The sequence below is a fragment of the Ahaetulla prasina genome, chromosome 7 (assembly GCF_028640845.1).
Source record: "Ahaetulla prasina isolate Xishuangbanna chromosome 7, ASM2864084v1, whole genome shotgun sequence".
Taxonomy (NCBI): domain Eukaryota; kingdom Metazoa; phylum Chordata; class Lepidosauria; order Squamata; family Colubridae; genus Ahaetulla; species Ahaetulla prasina.
In genome coordinates, this window is record NC_080545.1 from 54,156,321 (window position 1) to 54,171,915 (window position 15,595).

Below are 15,595 nucleotides of genomic sequence, written 5' to 3' on the forward strand. Positions count from 1 at the left end.
GTCACATCTAAGGAAGTGGCTCGGCATCATACCGACATTATGTTAGGACTGTACCGGTTGGGTACAAGAGGGTCAGCCCGGGCGAACGTTTTAAGGAATTTGTTAAAAAACGTGATGAACTCTCGGCTCAAGGGGGGTGCCTGTTATGGGGCGATCGTGTGGTAATCCCAGATAAATTAAGGGGAAAGGTATTGGACCTCCTCCACGAGGGTCACCCAGGGATCGTAAGGATGAAGGGGCTAGCAAGAAGCTATGTGTGGTGGCCACTCATGGACTCAGAGATTGCTGAGAGGGTAGGGAAATGCCAGGCTTGCCAAGAGTCCAGACCCCTACCCCCAACGGCCCCAGTCAGGAATGGGACAAACCCCAAGGGCCCTGGTCAAGAATCCACATTGATTTTGCTGGCCCTTTCCACGGCCAAACTTTTCTAGTGGTTGTCGACGCATTCTCTAAATGGTTGGAGATCATACTCATGAAATCCACTACGGCCGAGGCAGTAATCGCAGCCCTGCGCCACCTATTCGCAACCCACGGGTTGCCTGACACTCTGGTGTCCGACAACGGCCCGCAATTCCACGGCAGCCCAGTTTGAAGAATACTTGGCAGAGGAGGGCATCCGACATGCCCTCTCTGCGCCTTTCCACCCTGCGTCGAATGGCCTTGCAGAGCGTTCCGTCCGGAGCGCTAAGGTGGCATTGTCCAGGCTCAAGCCAGGTGACTGGCAAACAAAGATAGATTTCTTTCTGGCTGTTCAGCACAGAACCCCAAGCACTGCTACCGGCAGAAGCCCAGCCGAATTACTGATGGGACGGAAACTCCGGTGCCCACTTGACCGTTTGAATCCCCATTACACATCAGAGGGTTACAAGGGGGAAATAGACAAAACAAGGGAATTGGGCATAGGCGACCGAGTGTGGGCCCGCAACTATGGGGACGGCCCAAGTTGGCTCGCAGGGCAAATCATAAAAGCAACCGGTCCAAAGTCATACTTGGTCGAATTACAAGACAACCGAGTATGGAGGCGCCACATAGATCAGATAAGGAGACGAATAACTGAACAAACCGAGCCAAATGAAACAAATCATGACCACTCCTTATTTGAACCCACAGCTGACCATGACCCGGGGGAGGCGCAAGACTTAGCTGAGGTCCCGGAGGTCCAGCGACGCCATCAGGTTCCCGAGGGAAACGACAGGGAAAATTACAAAAGTAATCCAAGGCCGGATGGCCAAGAAAAAGAGTCTGCAAGTAATCCAGGGCCCGATGGCCTAGAGAAAGAGCTGGGAGGAGAAAACAGACCCTCCGAACAGCTCAAAACACCACCCAGGACTGAACCGCTCAGGTCTGAAAGAATTAGGAGACGCCCAGGTTATTTGCGTGACTACGTCGAAAAATAACATGTAAATAATATGTAAATAGAGGCAAAGTGTTTTCTGGGAGGGGAGGAGTGTTATGTATTCATGTATGTACCTTTAAATATTTGTGCGGGAAATCAGCACGTTGCTGATTGGACGAAGCCGCCAGTAGAACTGTATAAAAGGAGAGGTTTTCCCCCAGCCTGTTGCTGGGTTCACCCTATATTAAAGAGCTGTTGTCACTACCCTGGTCTCCAGCCTCGTTACTTCCAGAACTTAACACAAATCATTGTTTTCTAATTTTAGGATCTATTAGTTGTATTCTTTAACGTTTATCCTTTGATGACAAAAAACATTTTACAAATTGTACAGGTTGAAATGTGTAGCTAAACCTAGATACACTCTTGCAACCTTCTTTCTTCCCTTTTCTAATGAACGTTAAGAAAATCTGAGCAATATTTATTTTCCTCCACATGTAGGGCTTGCTTGCCCTGATGGGAAGGAATATCAACCTTGTGTCCAACCCTGTGATGCAAAAACATGCCTAAATAAATGGTTTTATGAAGAGTCATCATGTTCCTATTTAAGAGAAGACTGTGTTTGCAAAAAGGGGACCATTCTTCATAAAATGGACTCTGACCTTTGCATTCCAGAAGAAAAATGTGGTGAGTAAGCTTATTAATATGTTAGCATATTTTTCCTTTTAGATTCAAGTATTCTTGCTTTCTGATGGGACAGAGGCATGATGTTTATTTTTACCTTCTCTTTATACAAATAATATAAAATTAATAAACAGTCCAGTCTAGCTCCAGAATTTATATTCCCTAATTGGTATAACTAAAAAGCTGATATTTTTCTATAGAGGTTTTATTGTAAAAGTAATCATAACTTCATAAATCCCATTAAATTCATTGTGAGGATTCTCATTTTAATCTGGAATTACACCTTCCAACTGTTTCAGAATTTGAAAGAGCTTTGAGTGTTATGAAATGCCTGTTTGCTGGTAAAAATTCTTCAGACTATGTTAATTTTGAAGTGATAGAATTATAATTTCTGAGGCTCAAGGTAAAACAAATAAAGTAAAACAAAGGAACAAAGAATGATAATTTTATTGACAATAAAAGTTCCTACATCACTTACAGTATTGAATTAAGCCAGGCCTGTACTTTAACGATCTACTGACTCAAACATCATATACAGAGTAAAGCTAGGCAATCATTCTGGATCTGTATAGCATAATTGCAGTGATATGAGCCTGAGGTCAAAACTATATAGCAAGAGGCATTAATTAATGATCGGTTTGCAAAAATGAAAATTTATTAGGTGCAAATAACAAATTCCTGAAATATTTCCTTTCTCTCCTTAGAAGTGTCAGCATTTATTTTACTCCAGCTTCTTACAAACATCAGAAGTTATTTAACTTTCAGCTGCTAGTAACAGATTTAGTTTATCGTATATATATATATCATAATGCAAACAGGGCATTTTTTTTGATGTCATTAAAGAGATTTGGTCTTTACCTTTTTTTAATAGTCTGTATAGATAATGAAGGGCATCCTCACTCTGTCGGGGAGATTTGGATTGGCTCCAATAAAGGATGCTGCATGTATAAGTGCATGGAGAATGGGAGCATTATTGATACAGAGCCTGAATGTGATAAGCAGCCATCTCCAATGTGTGATAGAGAGGCTGAAGTGATTGTCAATGTAATTGAAGAACAAACTTGCTGTCCAAAAAATATCTGTGGTATGTAATATTTATAACAGGCATGATATTCAGTTGAGAGCAAAGAATCTGTGTGTAGTATAGAGAAATCTAAAATATTTGGCACAATTATTTGTCTATATTTTTACAAATAACTCAGGGAGACAAACATTTCAACAATCCTATTTTCCTCATAACAACAACCCTGTGAGGTGGGTTGGCCTGAGAGAGAGTGGTTGACCCAAAGTTACCCAGCTAGCTAGTGGTACATGAACTTACAGTCTCCCATTTTCTAGCCTGGTACCTTAATCACTTGACCAAATTGGCTCATAGCTAATGTATAGTGAGAAAATAATCTATCATTGTAAAAGTCAACATTTAATTAAAAAAAAACTATTTAACATATTTCGTTTTTTCGTTTAAGTTCGCGACCTTTCGCCGCGAACTTAAAAAACTATTTAACATATTTCATATTTCATTTAAGTTCGCGACCTTTCGTCGCGAACTTAAAACCTATTTATATTGTATGGCTGGCCTGGCCTGATTTTTAAATTTTAATTGAATTTAATGGGTTTTAAATTTTTGTAATTTTATAGGGTGTAATGTTATTTTAAATTTTTTGGCTAATTGAAATAAGTTTCTTAAGGGTTGTTTTTAATATTGTGTATGTTTCTGTTTGTATTTTATTTGGCTGTTCACCGCCCTGAGTCCTTCGGGAGAAGGGCAGTATACAAATTAAAATATTATTATTATTATTATTATTATTATTATTATTATTATTATTATTATTATTATTATTATTATTATTATTATTATTATTATTATTATTTTGTGATCTAATATGAGCACAGCCCATGAAAATCTTCCTCTTTTGAATTATGGTAGAAATATCCAGTTCATCATTTGTTGATCAAAGTCAAGATGACAAATATGAATTGAAACACATTTTTGGTAACACTTTCTTATGTCTAATTGTCCATAATTAAACGGGCTTATAGACATGTTTAATTATGGACAATTAGAAGACCAATTAAGACATGAGCATTCCAAAACCAGTCTGAAAGTTGAGAAAGGGGTTTTGCAAACATTCTCAATTATCTCTTAACAACAACAACAACAACAACAACACTAGATAGGATACCAAATGGCAATCAAATTGCTGAGTATTCCCAGTATTATTCTCTATGTAATTTCAAGCTTCAAGGGACACGGTGGCTCAGTGGCTAAGATGCTGAACTTGTCGATCAAAAGGTCGGCAGTTCAGCGGTTTGAATCCCTAGTGCTGCATAATGGGGTGAGCTCCCATTACTTGTCCCAGCTTCTGCCAACCTAGCAGTTCGAAAGTATGTAAAAATGCAAATAGAAAAATAGGGACCACCTTTGGTGGGAAGATAACAGTGCTCTGTGCACCTTTAGCATTTAGTCATGCTGGCCACATGACCATGGAGACATCTTCGGACTGCACTGGCTCTGCTTTGAAACGGAGATGAGCACTGCCCCCTAGAGTTGGGAATGACTAGCACATATGAGTGAGGGGAACCTTTACCTTTACCTTTAATTTCAAGATTCATACATTAAAATAATGGTACATTAATGTAAGAAGCTAAATAGCTTTAGATACAAGTTTTTATGTTAGCACAAGTTGTTCTTTGCTTTTAATATATTCTATATATTTAATATAACATGAAGTATCAGTAATCTTAAAATGCTTTCTTTGGGAAAAGAACAGTTAGTCCATATTCACATCAACTTGTTTATTAATCAGAACTGTTAGAACAGACAATAAACCTTTTCCTTATCACCTTACCATGAAAAGGTTAAGTATATATTGATTTGATTCAGGACTCTATTTTTTGTTTTAGAGTGCAACATGACTCTATGTAGTCCTATCATCCCGATATGCAAAAGAACTGAGAAGTTGACAGTCAGATATACTCCTTTCTCCTGCTGTCCTCAATACCAGTGTGGTAAGTGATAGGATGAAGAATGAAACTGAGAAAATATTTTTCATTTAAAGTCATATAACTCTTAAAACAGCAAGTCATTGGTTGTATTTCACTAGATTGCTTTGTTTTTTTTAAATTCAGAATGTGATATGTCAGCATGTCCTAATGTTACTCGTCCAGAATGCCGAGAAGATCAGTTTATTGTGGAAGTCAAATTGGATGATACTTGCTGTTTCTCCTACTTGTGTGGTAAGTAATATGTTGAAAAACTTGGGTAAATTGAGGATTTAAATATCTAAGATACTGTACCTGTAGATTTAGCAGTGACTTTTTAAATTTAGTTACAAAACCACCCAGTCTTTAATGGAAGAATTTAGGTGCTGAGAATTTTCCTATTGCATAGTATCTATGCATAACTTGTTTTTGACTGCAGCAAGGAAGGGGATGGGAGTTAATTGTTAATGTTATAGTCTGAATATGTACAGTTCTCCTCTTTCACAATGACATTTAATAAAGAAAGGAGAGGAAAACCTACAAGGACTCATTATATGCTTAATATTATACTTAGAATGAAAATGAGCAATTCTGTGTAACATTACTAATTGATTTTATTATGAATTACTTAAATATATTAAATTGTTAATATTATGTTATTTGGATTTGATAAGCTTTATTTATCATCATTATTATAATATCATCTTATATTGGTGGATATAATGTAATTTAACTGCTATGGATATTCTTGTGATCTATATCCCACTGTGTGTTGCTTGAGTGGCATATAAGTAAAATACATACATACATACTGTGCATACATAATTTGACCATAAATTAACTATTGTGAAATGCTATAAATTCCCCTTTAAGTTAAATTCAGCACTAACTTTTTTCATAACATACCTATGAGCTACAAAAATAGTTTATCCATTCATCCATCCATCCATCCATCCACCATTTATCTTCCTATATTTTCACAAGAAGCAATAACTGGGCTCAATCTTTTAAGCTTTCAAGCTTGAATGAGGTCATATATATCAATAAACCACCAGTAGAAATATACATAGAAGCCCTGGTGTATTATATGACATCTAACTACATATATCATGTGCTCCCTGTGCCTCCTATTTACATATTATAATACCATCATATTTCTACTGCAAAATAGAAAAATAGGGACCACCTTTGGTGGGAAGATAACAGTGCTCTGTGCACCTTTAGCATTTAGTCATGCTGGCCACATGACCATGGAGACATCTTCGGACTGCACTGGCTCTGCTTTGAAACGGAGATGAGCACTGCCCCCTAGAGTTGGGAATGACTAGCACATATGAGTGAGGGGAACCTTTACCTTTACCTTTAATTTCAAGATTCTCTGCTTTTAGTTTAATGCATACATTAAAATAATGGTACATTAATGTAAGAAGCTAAATAGCTTTAGATACAAGTTTTTATGTTAGCACAAGTTGTTCTTTGCTTTTAATATATTCTATATATTTAATATAACATGAAGTATCAGTAATCTTAAAATGCTTTCTTTGGGAAAAGAACAGTTAGTCCATATTCACATCAACTTGTTTATTAATCAGAACTGTTAGAACAGACAATAAACCTTTTCCTTATCACCTTACCATGAAAAGGTTAAGTATATATTGATTTGATTCAGGACTCTATTTTTTGTTTTAGAGTGCAACATGACTCTATGTAGTCCTATCATCCCGATATGCAAAACAACTGAGAAGTTGACAGTCAGATATACTCCTTTCTCCTGCTGTCCCCAATACCAGTGTGGTAAGTGATAGGATGAAGAATGAAACTGAGAAAATATTTTTCATTTAAAGTCATATAACTCTTAAAACAGCAAGTCATTGGTTGTATTTCACTAGATTGCTTTGTTTTTTTTAAATTCAGAATGTGATATGTCAGCATGTCCTAATGTTACTCGTCCAGAATGCCGAGAAGATCAGTTTATTGTGGAAGTCAAATTGGATGATACTTGCTGTTTCTCCTACTTGTGTGGTAAGTAATATGTTGAAAAACTTGGGTAAATTGAGGATTTAAATATCTAAGATACTGTACCTGTAGATTTAGCAGTGACTTTTTAAATTTAGTTACAAAACCACCCAGTCTTTAATGGAAGAATTTAGGTGCTGAGAATTTTCCTATTGCATAGTATCTATGCATAACTTGTTTTTGACTGCAGCAAGGAAGGGGATGGGAGTTAATTGTTAATGTTATAGTCTGAATATGTACAGTTCTCCCTCTTTCACAATGACATTTAATAAAGAAAGGAGAGGAAAACCTACAAGGACTCATTATATGCTTAATATTATACTTAGAATGAAAATGAGCAATTCTGTGTAACATTACTAATTGATTTTATTATGAATTACTTAAATATATTAAATTGTTAATATTATGTTATTTGGATTTGATAAGCTTTATTTATCATCATTATTATAATATCATCTTATATTGGTGGATATAATGTAATTTAACTGCTATGGATATTCTTGTGATCTATATCCCACTGTGTATTGCTTGAGTGGCATATAAGTAAAATACATACATACATACTGTGCATACATAATTTGACCATAAATTAACTATTGTGAAATGCTATAAATTCCCCTTTAAGTTAAATTCAGCACTAACTTTTTTCATAACATACCTATGAGCTACAAAAATAGTTTATCCATTCATCCATCCATCCATCCACCATTTATCTTCCTATATTTTCACAAGAAGCAATAACTGGGCTCAATCTTTTAAGCTTTCAAGCTTGAATGAGGTCATATATATCAATAAACCACCAGTAGAAATATACATAGAAGCCCTGGTGTATTATATGACATCTAACTACATATATCATGTGCTCCCTGTGCCTCCTATTTACATATTATAATACCATCATATTTCTACTGCAAAATAGAACATTAGTTTCCCATGACTCATGTGAAGATTTCACGTTTTCTCAGGTCAGTGAGTTGAATAAATGCATCTGATTTAATTCCATTTAATTTCTAGCACTTAATGCCTAGAATATCTGTTTAATTGGGGGCAAGTGACCACACAATATTGGAATTTGACATTAAGCAAATACAAGTAGTAGAACAAAGTCAAACTAGAGTCTTGGACTTTAAGAGAGCTAATTTCAATAAACTTAGAGAGAGCTTGAGAAGGATTCAATGGATGAGAATCCTCAGGGGGAAAACAACTCAAGAAACTTGGGAAATTTTGAAAAGTGAGATTATAAAAGCGCAGTCTAGCACAATACCAATGAAGAAGAAAAATAATAGCTCTCAAAAGAAACCAGCATGGATGCATAAAGAACTATCTGACAAATTGAAAGACAAAAAGGACAAATATAAAAAGTGGAAAGAGGGGCAAATAACTAAGGCAGAATGTCAGCAAATAGCCCGAGCCTGTAAAGATGAAGTGAGGAAAGCTAAGGCTCACAACAAACAAAGGCTAGCGACAAAAGTAAAAAATAACAAAAAAGCTTCTTCCAACATGTTAAAAATAAGAAAAAAGTCAAGGAAACAATTGGCCCATTGCTGGGAGAAAGTGGCAAGAAGATGATAAGCAACAGGGAGAAAGCAGATCTACTGAACTCATTTTTTGCATCTGTCTTTACAAAAAAGGAAAAAACAATCCAACCTATCAAAAACAGCACCACAAAAAACAGATTAGAAACACAAGTTAAAATAGGGAAGAAAATGGTAAGTGAATATCTGTCTATCCTAGACGAGTTCAAATCACCAGGACCGGATGGATTACACCCCAAGGTTCTGAAGGAACTGGCAGACGTGATCTCAGAACCACTGAACTATATCTTTCAAAGATCCTGGAGCACAGGGGAGCTGCCAGAGGACTGGAAAAGAGCTGATGTAGTTCCCATCTTCAAAAAAGGAAAAAAAACAGATCCAGGAAACTACAGATCTATCAGCCTGACCTCAATACCGGGTAAGATTCTGGAAAAGATAATCAAGCAACGAATCACCGAACACCTAGAAGCAAACAAAGTAATAACCAAAAGCCAACATGGGTTTGTCAAAAACAGATCATGCCAGACTAATCTTATTGCATTCTCTGACAAAATGACAAAATTAGTAGACCAGAGGAATGCTGTCGATATAATTTACTTGGACTTCAGTAAAGCATTTGATAAAGTAGACCATAACCTACTACTAGATAAAGTAGAAAAATGTGGGTTAGACAGCACCACCACCAGATGGATTCGTAACTGGCTGACCAACCACACTCAATGTGTAGTCCTCAACGGAACTACATCCACATGGAGGGAAGTATGCAGTGGAGTACCCCAAGGCTCTGTTTTAGGCCCAGTACTCTTCAACATCTTCATCAACGACTTGGACAAGGGGATAGATGGGGAACTCATCAAATTTGCAGATGACACCAAGCTGGCAGGAATAGCCAACACTCCAGAAGATAGGCTCAAGTTACAGAAAGATTTTGAGTTGAAAGATATATGGAGAAGGCAGAATTTTGATGATAGAGATTATACTTATTATACTTATTTTTCGGACAGGCATCAATCTTTTTCACGTATTGATTTTATATTAATTACCAATGACTTGCTTTCTAGGGTTAGGAAAACAAAGATATTTCCAAGGTGTTTAACTGATCATAGTCCGGTATGGATGGAGTTGCAATATGAAGGTGGAAGAAGATCATGGAGAATAAATGAAAATTTGTTTAGATATGAGGATAATGTAAATCAATGTAAAAAACAAATGAAAGAATTTTTTGATTATAATTTGGGAAAGGGAACGATAGAAATGGTGTGAGCAAGGCCTTTATGAGAGGAAATTTGATATATATTAATAGTAGACAGAGGAGAAAACTACAAAAACAGCGTAGGGATTTAGAAGAGGAAATTCAGAGGAAACAACAATTATTGGTATATAATCCACATGATTTAAAAACTACTGAAGCGATAAAGATATTACAGAGTCAATTTAATATGTTAATGGCAGATCAGGTGGCAACCAATATACAATATGCTAAACATAATACTTTTTGTAATGCCAATAAATCAGGGAGGTGGTTGGCTTATATGTTAAGGAAAAGACAGAAAGCACGTACTATTGAAGGAATTGAATACAAGGGTAAAGTGCGATTTCAACAGGATAAAATTAAAAAAGCTTTCTTGGAATATTATACAAATTTATATGCCAGAGATACAATATTGAATATGGATATTGATAAATATTTGAAAGAATATAAGGTTAAAGGTTTAACTAATGAACAAAGGGAAGAGTTGAATCGGCCTATAACTTCTGAGGAAATTATTTTGGTAATAAAGCAATTAAAATAGGAAATCCCGGCACAGATGGACTTACAGCAATATATTATAAAAAGTTACAGGATGAGATAGTTGGTCCACTTATGGAGTTATTTAATCAGATATTGATGGGAGGAGGAGTACCACCATCATGGAGGACTACTTTTATTTCATTGATACCAAAAGAGGATCAGGATTGTACTAAGCCTGGGAATTATAGACCGATTTCACTCTTGAATAATGATTATAAGATTTTTGCAAAAATAATGGCAAATAGGTTAATGGAAATTGTACAACAAAGGATTCACACTGACCAGTCTGGTTTTATAAAAGGGAGACAAATGAGGAATAATGTTAGGCAGATAGTGAATTTATTGGAATATTTGGAAAAGAAAAATCAGATTCCGGCAGCGTTTATATTCTTGGATGCAGAGAAAGCTTTTGATCGTTTGCATTGGGAATTTTTATTTAAATTATCAGACAAAATGCAATTTGGAAATGGTTTTACACGAATACTTAGGGCAATTTATGGAGAGCAAACAGCTCAGATAATAATTAATGGTAGTTTGACAGATAGTTTTAAAATTGCGAAAGGAACAAGGCAGGGGTGTCCTTTATCACCTTTATTGTTTATTTTATCTTTGGAACCTTTATTGGATAAGATAAGAGAGTTAAGGAGATAGAGGTATTAGAATTAGAAGATATGAATATAAAGTTAGAGCATTTGCAGATGATTTGGTTGTTATGTTGACTCAGCCTATAAATTGAGTGTATATTTGTTGGAAGTAATTAATCAATATGGAAGGGTCTCAGGGTTTAAAGTGAATCAAAATAAAACAAAAGTGTTAACCAAAAATATGATTAAGAACCAGAAAGAAAAACTAGAGGAAATAACAGGATTTGAAATTGTAAAAAAGGTTAAATATTTAGGAGTCTTTCTTACTTCATCAAATGGAAATTGTATAAGAATAATTATGATGTGTTATGGAAAAAATTCAGAAGGAAATGAATACTTGGAAAAATTACAATTATCTTTGTTAGGAGAATAGCAGCTATAAAATGAATGTTCTGCCTAAATTCTTGTTCTTGTTTCAGATGATACCAATAATTAAGAAAGATAAAAATTTGGATGAATGGCAGATTGGAATTAATAAATTTATATGGGAAGGAAAAAGCGAGAGTTAAAATGAAAATAATGCAAGATACACGGAAAGAGGAGGATTAAAATGCCTAATTTAAAACTGTATTATGAAGCAGTTGTTCTTTCGGTAATAAGTGATTGGTTTAATTTGACGGAGGAAAGGATTTTGAATATAGAAGGTTATGATTTATTATATGGTTGGCATGCATATTTATTGTATGATAAGAAAGTAGATAAAGCTTTTAAGAATCATGTGTTGAGAATTTCTCTTCATGTGTCTGGAAAAATATTATTATAAGTTAAATTATAAAATTCCTATATGGGTATGTCCTCGCACGCAGTAGAGAATATAAATATAGAACAGGAACAAGAAATGATTACTTATAAAGATCTTTTATACAATGAGAGGGGAAATTTACAACTAAAATCTTTGGATACATTAAAAGAAGAAGGGAGGAATTATACTTGGTTTCAATATGGACAGTTAAAGGCTAGATGGAAAGAAGATCAGAAAATTGGTATCATTCAAAATGAAGAAAATCTGGTTAAACAAATTAGAAATCAAACTCAGGGGCATATAAAGAGATTGTATACTGTGTTGATAGAAATAGATTCTGAAAGAGATTTAATAAAGGATTGTATGATAAAATGGGCACAGAATATTCAAGAACCAATAATGTTGGAAACATGGGAAAAAATTTGTTAGAAATGTTAAATTTACGCAAGCGCAGAATTTAAGGGAAAATTTTTATAAGATGTTTTATAGATGGCATTTAGATCCTAAGAAATTATCATGTATGTATCCAGATATGCAAGCGAAATGTTGGAGATGTAATTGTGATGATGCTACATATTTTCATGTATGGTGGACTTGTAAGAAAATTAAGTCTTTCTGGATAAGAATCTGGTGGATTATGCAGAATGTTCTGAAGAAGAAGATAAAGTTTCTACCGCAATTTTTCCTTTTGGGAATAACAACGGACTGTACAGTGATTGAGACTAAGTTGATTTTGAACTTAATAACAGCAGCACGACTGTTGATTGGACAATATTGGAAGAAAAAAGAATTACCCACAATAGAAGAATGGATATTGAAAGTTTCCAATTTGGCTGAGATGGCTAAAATCTCAGCCTTCTTGAAAGACAGTACTCAAGAAAAATATTTAAATGAATGGAAGAACTGGATTGATTATATTCAAAATAGATATCAGATTAAGAAATTTCGGATTGCTTTTGAATGAAGGATGTTATTTTTGATTTTAATGGAAGAAGTCAGGTTATGTGAGAGAGAAAGATTATAATTGTGTTAGATTTTAAAAAGTTTAATGTATGACTGTTTTGTTTAAGGAACTATACCTTGTGTTTGCTCCGGGAAGTCCGGGGAGGGGGTTTAGGAGGGAGGGGAGGGGAAAATTTAATTGTTGTAAAACTTTTTTAATTAAAAAAAAAAAAGTTACAGAAAGATCTTGACAGACTTGAACATTGGGCGCTATCTAACAAAATGAAATTCAACAGTGAAAAAAGTAAGGTTCTACATTTAGGCAAAAGAAAAAACACCAAAATGCATAGGTACCGTATATGTGGTACCTTGCTCAATAGTAGTACTTGTGAGAGGGATCTTGGAGTCCTAGTGGATAACCATTTAGATATGAGCCAGCAGTGTGCAGCAGCTGCTAAAAAAGCCAACACAGTTCTGGGCTGCATAAACAGAGGGATAGAATCAAGATCACGTGAAGTGTTAGTGTCACTTTATAATGCCTTGGTAAGGCCACACTTGGAATATTGCATCCAGTTTTGGTCGCCACAATGTAAAAAAGATGTTGAGACTCTAGAAAGAGTGCAGAGAAGAGCAACAAAGATGATTAGGGGACTGGAGGCTAAAACATATGAAGAACGGTTGCAGGAACTGGGTATGTCTAGTTTAATAAAAAGAAGGACTAGGGGAGACATGATAGCAGTGTTCCAATATCTCAGTGGTTGTCACAAAGAAGAGGGAGTCGGGCTGTTCTCCAAAGCACCTGAGGGTAGAACAAGAAGCAATGGGTGGAAACTAATCAAGGAAAGAAGCAACTTAGAACTAAGGAGAAATTTCCTGACAGTTAGAACAATTAATAAGTGGAACGACTTGCCTGCAGAAGTTGTGAATGCTCCAACACTGGAAATTTTTAAGAAATTGTGGATAGCCATCTGACTGAGATGGTGTAGGGTTTCCTGCCTGGGCAGGGGGTTGGACTAGAAGGCCTCCAAGGTCCCTTCCAACTCTGTTGTTATATTATATTATATTAATATTAGAAGTTGTAATGCAAAGTTGGAGATCGTTGCTTGAATTTTAAAGTCTTTGTATAGCTTGAAATACATACTTATTTTGGCTATTTATTCATTCATTCATTCATTCATTCATTCATTCATTCATTCATTCATTCATTCATTCTTTTTGCATTTTTGCAAGCTATTAAATATTCCATGATTCAAAACATGGTTACAATCTCTCTTGAATATGACAGCATATAAATCTAAATACAAAACTGACCCATAACTCATGTGTATATGGATGTGTGTGTTTGTGTGGATATACATTACAATATATACATTACACTATGTTTATGTTTCTCTTGAAGTTTGTGAATCTTGCATTGAACCTATTCCAGAATGCAATGAAGAAGAACTTCTTGCAGTAGATCTTAGTACTGCACATTACTGTTGTCCTCATTATCACTGTGGTAAGTTCTGTGTTGGATTACATCTCTTGGAATGATTACTACTTGTTTTATTGGGATTTTTCTTTGTATTCTGTCATAAACTTATGCTTGTAATAAATACAGTATTGTTATAATGCAGCTGCCATGAAGGTAGAATCAATTATTATATTATTCCTAATATATGGAATAATATATATATATATAATGTTTAATAATAATATAATTAATAATATAATTAATATAATTAATAATATATATTAATGTATAATGTATAATATATGGAATATATCTATCTATCTATCTATCTATCTATCTATCTATCTATCTATCTATCTATCTATCTATCTATCTATCTATCTATCTATATCTTTCCACTTATGACTGTATGACTGTAACTTTGTTGCTGGCAATCCTTATGATTTATATTGATATATTGACCATCATTTGTGTTGTAAATGTTGTACCTTGATGAACGTATCTTTTCTTTTATGTACACTGAGAGCATATGCACCAAGACAAATTCCTTGCGTGTCCAATCACACTTGGCCAATAAAAATTCTATTCTATTCTATTCTGTTTTATTCTAAGATAATTGCTATTCTAAAAATTCAGGAAAATAATCAGGCAAAAATATATTTAACTACATACAGCTATTCAAAATCTAAGCATGTATAATCTAAATGAGTTGCTCCTTATCTCAAGGGTTGCCAATGGCAGAAAGAACAAAAACAACAGTCAGCTGCACATATTTGTAGTTTCACTTTAGATTTTTTTTATTTAATGCTGATATCTAAACATCTAGACTTTACCTGGTGTCTATCTTAGCCATTCAATGGAAAATATATGATACCAAAAATGTGATGAAGAGTTGTGTATTTACATGTATTTACTTGGAGTGATGCTTTGGGGTTTTGTTTTACAAGCAACTATTTCTATACTTTATAGTTAACAGATTTGAGTCATCATGAGTAAGATTAACTCCTTTATTTAAAACAGTTTGTGATATGAAATGTGTTCTGCTATTGAAACCTCAAAATTATTGTTGATTACTTGAACCTAAAATGATTACTCATTTCCAAACCATTAATTTAAGATGGCAGGTAGCAATAATAATATAATACATATAGTAGAATAGTAGAAATAATAATATAACAGAGAAAAGTTTTATGTTTATTTTTTTCTAGTGATTTTGTGGCAATAATCTTTTAAAGACATCATTTTCTTTCTCTAGTATGTGAAGAGAATCTGTGTCTTTCACCTCTTCTGAATTGCTCAGCTGATATGAAACTGGTTAAAAAAAGAGTACTTGGACAGTGCTGCCCAGACTGGAATTGCGGTATCCATAATTTGTTTTTTTTTTCTAATTATATAAATAAATGAATAAAATAAAACTTCTATTCCCATTGATGTAGTCATAGTGAACCCTTCTCTCTTATTTTCTCCAG

At 34.6% G+C, this 15,595-nt stretch overlaps 1 protein-coding gene across 1 annotated transcript in view; it reads left to right on the forward strand.

Moving 5' to 3' along the window:
- Nucleotides 1-15,595, forward strand: part of OTOGL (otogelin like) — a 118,108-nt gene that overhangs the window by 85,772 nt on the left and 16,741 nt on the right. Inside the window, exons 41-46 of the mRNA XM_058191655.1 lie at nt 1,835-2,020; nt 2,889-3,101; nt 4,922-5,026; nt 5,147-5,254; nt 14,070-14,171; nt 15,382-15,486. Coding sequence (XP_058047638.1) covers nt 1,835-2,020; nt 2,889-3,101; nt 4,922-5,026; nt 5,147-5,254; nt 14,070-14,171; nt 15,382-15,486 — 819 coding nt within the window. The remainder of the gene's footprint in view (nt 1-1,834; nt 2,021-2,888; nt 3,102-4,921; nt 5,027-5,146; nt 5,255-14,069; nt 14,172-15,381; nt 15,487-15,595) is intronic.